The sequence below is a fragment of the Hydra vulgaris genome, chromosome 08 (genome assembly GCF_038396675.1).
Source record: "Hydra vulgaris chromosome 08, alternate assembly HydraT2T_AEP".
Classification (NCBI taxonomy): domain Eukaryota; kingdom Metazoa; phylum Cnidaria; class Hydrozoa; order Anthoathecata; family Hydridae; genus Hydra; species Hydra vulgaris.
In genome coordinates this window covers 19,387,329-19,395,436 of record NC_088927.1, presented here as the reverse complement: position 1 = coordinate 19,395,436, position 8,108 = coordinate 19,387,329, and the positions used below count along the sequence as shown (strand labels likewise).

The 8,108-nt window shown below is 36.7% G+C and overlaps 1 protein-coding gene across 1 annotated transcript; it reads right to left on the bottom strand.

The window, feature by feature from the left end:
• Positions 1 to 5,157: 5,157 nt before the first annotated feature.
• LOC136083101 (uncharacterized) lies at positions 5,158 to 5,730 on the bottom strand. The gene has a single exon (XM_065802510.1). The coding sequence runs from the start codon at positions 5,728 to 5,730 to the stop codon at positions 5,158 to 5,160; it is 573 nt and encodes a 190-aa protein (XP_065658582.1).
• Positions 5,731 to 8,108: the final 2,378 nt, after the last annotated feature.

Sequence of the window (8,108 nt, the reverse complement as noted above, 5' to 3'; positions counted from 1 at the left end):
TGCTAGGTCCGCTGGCATAGGATTTAAAACTTCTCTCCCATATTTTTTTCCACGGAAGTGATTTTTGAAGCTTTGCGTCCCATGCCATTTGTATTTTTTGGATGTGTATGTTTTCGCCAAATTTGCTGACAATCGCATATATGTTTTTAGAGTTTTTAGTTTTTATTTCAAAAATTTGATCGTTGATTTTAATTATCTCAACAACATCTTTGTAGTAAAAGGGAAGGTCATTAATTGATTTTGGAAAGTTGTTTCTGGTTAGAAACAACCATTGGGGGTAATTGGTTTTTGCTCTTCTAGTTAGGTGGTGGGCTAAATAGTAGTTTTGGATGAAACAAGACTCGTTAGAGTTTTCTTGTTCCTTTATTAAAAAAATATTTTTGGTTCGGAGGGCTAAGCACTGATTTTTGGTATCAAGGATGCCTAGTCCTCCTTTATCAATGGGTATATTTAAGATGTCATATTTTAATGGTTGCGCGTAATTGCTTTGTCAGAGGTACGCGGATATTTCTTTTTTTATTTGTTTGGAAATTGTTTCGCTGATTGGGAAGCCGTTGGCCACGAACCATACCTTTGAGAGTGCAAGAGTGTTTACAAAAACACCCTTGCATCTCAAAGATATGTTCCGGTATTTAAAGCTTTTGATTTTTTTCCTAAAGCTTTCAACGGCTTTCTTCCAATTCACGCTAGCGGTGTAAGCTAGGTCGGTGTGGGAAGTAATTCCTAAAATTTTGATGCCGGTGGCGTTGCACCAGTTGATGTTGAAACATTTTTGTTTCAACACTCTGGCTGTGTTTTCGTAGTGGATGTGATTGAAGTCACCCAACGCCAGGCCTTTGGTTTTATTTTTGTTTATGTTTGAGCCTGAGGCTTCCTCGAAGTCGTCTAGCGTTTTAAAAACGCATTCGATCGACATCGGGTTCCTCAGGAACATCGTGGTGTCATCTGCATATTGGGAGACTTTTAATTTGTTTTTAGTTCCTGGAAGAGGAATGCCGTCCACATCAGGATTGTTTCTGATGCCTAGGGCCAGCGACTCCACAACCAGGCAATAAAGCATAATGGATATTGGGTCGCCTTGGCGAACTCCTCTGCTTATACTGAACGGCTTGCTCATGTATCCGTTATTCAAAATAATAGATTGGGTGTTTTTCATTGTTTGTTCAATGGCGCTAATAAATTTTTTGCCTAGATTGAATTTCTGAAGTGTTTTGACCAGGAAGCTCCTGTCGATTTTGTCGAAGGCTTTTTCCTGGTCAATTGTAATCAGGACACCATCGATATTTTTCTCGTTAGTATATTGTATTAAATCTCTAACCAGACAAATGTTGGAGAATATGTTTCTTCCCGGTACCGAGCACGTTTGCGACGGTCCGAGGATAGTGTTGAGTACCTTTGATAGCCTCAAGGCGAGGGCTTTTGTGGCTATTTTATAGTCCGCGCACAGCAGGGATATCGGTCGCCAGTTCTGCAGCGCAGTTAGGTCTCCTTCTTTAGGAAGAAGACTTATCAGCGCCGTTCTTTGGGACCATGACAGCTCGTTGTTTACTTCGAAGACGTTAGCGTTCATGAGAACGGTTAGTTCTTCTCCGTAAACATCCCAGCATTCTTGATAGAATTCTACTGGGAGGCCGTCTATCCCTGGTGTTTTGCCTTTGTTTAAAGACATGGCCGCGTTTAAAAGCTCCTCACTGCTAAACGGGATGTTTAAAAACGCATTTTGATTATCCGAGAGCGAACTCGTAATGTTTTTTAAAAATTGGTTTTGCTTTTCTGTATTCAGCTTTTTTTCTTTGTATAAGTTTTTGTAAAATTTTCTGATTGTTTCTATTATATGAACGGTGTCCGTTTGCATGACATCGCCATCTTTAATTTGGTTTATAACTTTTTTCTTTTGGTTATTTTTTTCCATATGAAAGAGAGCTTTGGAAGGTTTTTCGCCCTCCTCTGCCAGGGTTTGCTTCGTTCTGACGAAAACGCCCCCGTCGCAGTAGAGTTCTTGAAGCTCAGATTTTAGGTCTTCAAGTGTTTCCAAGTCTCTTTCTGGTTTTTGGTTTTCAATTTCAATTTGTTTTCGAATGTTATTTTGTTTGCCTTTTAGTTCGCGCTTTTTTCTTTTAGATGTTTCAATAGCAATTAACTTTATGCGGGATTTTGTAATATCCCACCATTGATTGCTATTGATGTAATTGTTTTTATTATTTTTTTCTTGTTCAAAATCGCTTTTCAATTTCGCTTTAAAAGCGTGGTCGCTTAATAGAGAAACATTTAGGTGCCAAAAGCCCGGGCCTCTCTCACTCTTGTTATCGAGTACAAGATTACAGCCAAAGGCTCTGTGGTCACTCAGTTTGTTCTCTATTATGGCGCATTCACAGTTCCTCGAGGTCGTCAAAGGAACATAGATTCTATCGATTCTACTTTTGAAACTTTTGTCTGGCTTTTCATAGGTAAAGTCAACTTTGTTTGGATTACTCTTGCGAAATACGTCAACTAAATCAAACTTTTCGCAAAAGTATCCCAAATTAACTCTACCCAGAGTATTATTTTTGTTAAAGAGGTCACCTCCCTCCCTGTCTAAATGGGGGTTTTCAACCATGTTAAAGTCACCCGCGAGGATCATATAATCCGATCCTCGCGCGTGCTTTTTAACCTGTTTAAAAATATTTTTTTTATGTTGCGGATCATTAGGTCCGTATAAGTTAATTATTCTTATTATTGTGTGTTTTAAAGAGAAATTGGCAGCAAGAATTCTCCCGCTGTCGTCTTGGCTAATTTCGTTAAATATATGTTTATTTTTAGATAGAATGGCAACACCCCGCTCTTTTTGGTTTCCGTTATTCCAAATAGAGCTACCATTTGTTTGGTGTTTCCATTCTAAACTCCATTTGTTGTTGCTTTCTTCGGTACTATGCGTTTCTTGCAAGCATATCACGTCATAGTCCGAATTATTGAGGAATCGAAATATTTTGTTACGTTTGGTCTCGGTTTGGAGACCATTCACGTTCAGCGTTAAAATTCTTACTTCCATTTTTCATGACAAAGTTTTTTTATGAGATCGAATTAAAAAAAGAGAAATTCTTATTGAAATATAAAATCAAAAACATAGGTTGGCTATTAGTAAATCAAATTTCGTAAAGAAGTAAAAAAATAAAAAAAATTAAAAGACTCTCACCGCAGCCCAAGCTGGTGTTTTACATTTCCGTGTGCTGTTCTCCTTTTCGCTCTTGCTTCTCTTTTCGTTTTTCGTTGCGTTTTTCTTTTTCTGTTCTGTTCCTGGCATGTTCCGTCGTCATTGCCAGCTTTGTCTTCTTCGATAGTCTCAGCTCCACTGCTCGATGATCCGTCAGTCATACCTTGGTCGCTATGGGTTTCTTGGATATCGATGGGAAGGACTTCAGAGGACTCCTCTTTGGTTGGTGAATAAGGTGAGTCAGGAGTTACGGTAGAGGTAGCTATCGGTTGGGTGGTGCAGGGTGTTTCAGACGATAGCGGTGCTGTCAAGGTATTTGTTGATAGTTCTTCAACTATGTGGTCGGCCGGATTTAAGGCCATTGCTTGGGTCGGTTGATCTTTGTTAATCGAGGTTATAGGCAGTGCTACTGTGGCTGTTGGAAACTGCCCAGTCTGGTTGTTGTGCTGAATTCTGACGTTGTATCCGTCTATGTTCAAATGAGTTGGAATGGGACCAGGCATGTCTTCCATCACCGCCACAAGGATTCCCGAGTAGTAGAGTAATCCACTCACGGGAGTTTTCCTCATGACAGGTTTTGTATACACATGCCTGCCATAACCCAAACGCTCAAAGGTTTTTCCGACGATCAAGTTTTTGTCCTCAATGGGAAGGCCAAACACAGATACATGAATTCTGGAGGTTGGCGCCCTTTCAGGGTTTGATTTATAGAAGATGTGATGGAGACGGTTAATAACAAGTCCCCTCTCTAATAAGAGGTTCCTTGTTGTCTCCGTCCTCATCACGATTTCCAAAATAGAGTTGCCATGAATTAATTGCAAACCTTCGAGGTCGGCTGCCATTCCTTCTTTTTCTAGTGACATCAAAATTTCTAAAATGGTTGTTTTTTTTTGAAGCCTGCATAACAGGGTTTTTGGTAACATCTTTTTCGTTTCTGAAACATCATAATTCTTTGCTTTTTCCGAAAAAGATTTAGCTGCGCTAGCGTAACTTTTCGTTAAGGTTGGTCCGTTAAGGTCCGCAGATTTCAAATTTTTGGGCAGGGCTTCCGCCTGCTTTGTTTTCGGATGGTTCCCATCGTCCGCATCGCTGTGTGGATCGTCTGAAGAACTGTATCCAATGTTGACGTCAACAACCAGCTTTCCTTCCGCAACCAATTTCATTCGCTCTAATGATCTTTTTGCAATTTCATCGGTATTTGCAGCCATTGAAAAATGCCAATGCAAAATCCTCCTTTTTAAAAATAATATTTCCAAAAAACCACTAAAATATAAATTCCACTTTAAATATCGCTGTCTCGGCTAAAATCAAGAACAGATACTTTTTTTTTTTTTTTTTTTTAAACCGTTTAACGGGTTACAGTTTTTATATTTTTTATTTATTTATATGAAGTTTTATATTTTTATTTTATTTTGTTTTTTTATTATTCTGATTACGTTTAAGTCTGTTTATATCGTTGTTTATACTTTTTTTAGGATTTATATATTTTTTATTTTTATTTTAAGTGAGTTTTTGTTCTTCTGTTATTGGCGTTAATTTAAGCTTTTTTGAGTGATAGGCTTCTTTTTTTAGATCACGCTCTTTTTGTTTCTTTTCATGGTAAGTGTGAAACTGCGAATGCTCTTTTTTTCGCTGTTCCCACTCTGCTTTTCTACAAGCTGTATATCTATACCTTTCAGTTCTTTCAGCAGTCATTTTATCAAAGTTCTGGAATTCTTTTATGTTGTAAGCATACATTTCTCCGGAATCCATTTGTTGAAATCCAGCTGGTATAACAATTTTATTAAGATTTACTATTTCGTCTAGTGCTTTATACTTCGTGTTAGCTCTTTCATACTGTAGCCATTCAAGTTTTTTATACGTTTTAAATTCTTTAAGGTCTTCATAACTGCAATTTAGACGATCAAAGTTCTTGAATCGTCTCCAGTTAAAATCTACTCTTTCGATATGGCGCATTTTAAGAAATTCTACGGAACTTCACACTCTTCTTCACTACTATCTTCATCACTATCGTCATCATAACTACCATCGTCACCGCTACTATCATCGTCATCTCTACTGTCACTGTCCTCACTACTATCATATTCATCATTACTATTATCGTCATCTCCTTTAACATTCTTAACACTATCCTCTTTTTTACTATCCTGTTTGTTATCTATATTTGCTACCTTTTTGTTTTCATTGGTTTTAATGCTATCATTTTCGTTCATTATTATACTTTCGAGGGTTGTTTTCAGTTGGGATTCTATGGCTGTTTCTAATGGTTGTGCTTGAGTTTTCTCTTTATATTCCTTTACATCGTTTAATTTATCCATGCTTTCGGTTATTTTAACATGATTTTCATTTTTTATTAGCATCAAAGTTGTGTCTAAGGGACTATTACTAGTTGGTTTGTTACAATCGTATTGTTCATTTTGCTGATTTGTCGTGCAATTTTTATGCGGTCTTCCAGCATCTTCTTGTCCGTTATAAATTGCCCTAACTTCATATCCATTTAAATGAATGAATCTAGGGATTGGCTTTTGAAGGTTGTCCATAATTACAACTATAATACCGGAGTAATATGGGGTTTTGTTTTTAGGTGTACTTCTAAATAAAGGTTTAGTACGTAGGTGCTTTCCATATCCCAGCTCTTCAAGATACTTTCCAGCTGGGAAACTGCTTTTTTCTATTGGTAGACCGAGTATTGAAATCGTCACTCTTTTACTTGTATTTCTACTTGGAGTGGAAGTGTAAAATTGATGGTGAATGCCGTTTATTTATAGACCTTTTTCAAGAATTTTATGTTTGGCTAAATCATTTTTCATTACAATCTCAATAAAGGAGCCATTACGAAACTGTTGGTACCCAAATAGGTGTTTATCGTATCCGGCCTCTTCAATAGCTAATAAAAACTCGTTGTCACTGATTTTAGTATTGACTTTACACAGAATGGTATTTTTAAAGGAATTATACTCGTTTATAGAGTTGTTGTTTGTTGTAACTTGTGCATAGGTTCTATGATGAGCCTGTGCATGAGCATTAGTAGGGCTGAAATAGCACCAATATCAGTAACTACCTCCATAGACGTTTTTGGGTCGATTTGTAACATGGTAAATAGTACTAACTATATATAATACACTCTTAGCCACTCGGACGCTCTGAGGCCAGTAGACCTCTAGGGAGGTCTAACTAACCTCTTTATACTCACACACACTCCTTTTAACTCACTGGGATCTACGATCCTTATAGCCTCTCAGTCACTCAATACTCTAAATAAAACAAATTACACTCTTATACCACTTGTCCTTGCAACCCGTGGAAGGGCAAGGTAATACTCACTAAACACTCAGAAGGCCAGTAGACCTTCTTTATACTAGTTAGGATCACTAGCTCGCCTAATTAAACTAAGAATCAAGAACAGATACTTTTTTTTTTTTTTTTTTTTTTTTTTTTTTTTTTTTTTTTTTTTTTACCAACCAACTAGAGTGACCTGAAGCTGAAACCAGACTTATACAGGGCCCTAGAAGGCGGTGTTATTTGGGAGCCGAGACTCCGTATTTTGGCCCATTTAAGGGTTTTTTGGCCCATTTAAGGGTTTGTTTAGGCCCATTTAAGGGTTTAGTTGCCACTCAGCTGAAACTGAGCAGCGCCAACTTAATGGTTTATCTCCATTTCACGTCCGGAGTGGACGGATCACCTTGAGATTTCCGTACGTAGAAGTAGACACTGAAAAAGCGACTACGCCAAGAACCTCTATCGACTGTCACTGTTTTAATCTTGTGCTGTTTCTGCTTTCTAACAACACCGAAACCAATTGAGAGATGGTTCGGAGCCGAAATAAGAACAGATACTTTTTTTTTTTTTTTTTTTTTTTTTAAACCGTTTTACGGGTTATAATTTTTATATTTTTTATTTGTTTATTTGAAGTTTTATATTTTTATTTTATTATGTTTTTTTATTATTCTGAATAGGTTTAAGTCTGTTGATATCGTTGTTTATACTTTTTTAAGATTTTTATATTTTTTGTTTTTATTTTATTTTTAAGTGGGTTTTTGATCTTCAGTTAGTGGCGTTAATTTGAGCTTTTTTGAGTGATAGACTTCTTTTTTTAGATCACGCTCTTTTTGTTTCTTTTCATGGGCACGGTGAAACTGCGAATGTTCTTTTTTTCGTTGTTCCCACTCTGCTTTTCTACAGGCTGTATATCTAATCCTTTCAGTTCTTTCAGCAGTCTTTCTATTAAAGTTCTTGAATTCTTTTATGTTGTAAGCATACATTTCTCCCGAATCCATTTGTTAAAATGCAGCTGGTAAAAGATTTTTATTAAGGTTTCCTTTTTCGTCTATTGCTTTGTACTTCATGTTAGCTTTTTTGTACTGTAACCATTCAAGTTTTTTATATGTTTTAAATTCTTTTAGGTCTTCATTACTGCAATTTAGTCGATCAAAGTTCTTAAATCGTCTCCAATTAAAATCCACTTTTTCTATGTGGTGCATTTTATGAAATTCTGCAGGAACTTCACACTCTTCTTCACTACTTTCTTCATCACTATCGTCGTCATTACTACCATTATTGTCGTTACTAAAATCGTCATCGCTACTGTCATCGTCATCTTTACTACCACCGTCATCACTATCATCTTCTTTAACATCTTTATCACTCTTTACATTGTTTTCAGTAGATAACTCCTTTTCGGTTACTAATAAAAGTTCTTTACATGTTTTTAGTTGGGGTTCTAATGTTGTTTCTGTTGTTTGACTCCCAATCTTATCCTCTTGATCTTCTGCTTGATTCCCGTTTATCTTCTCCTCATTTGTTATAGCGTCGATTACCACTGATAAAACTGACGCTGTATGGTTAGCCGGTTCGCTTATACAATTATTTACGTTCTCCTGATTTGTTATTACTTTTTTTTGGTTTCCCACATCTTTTT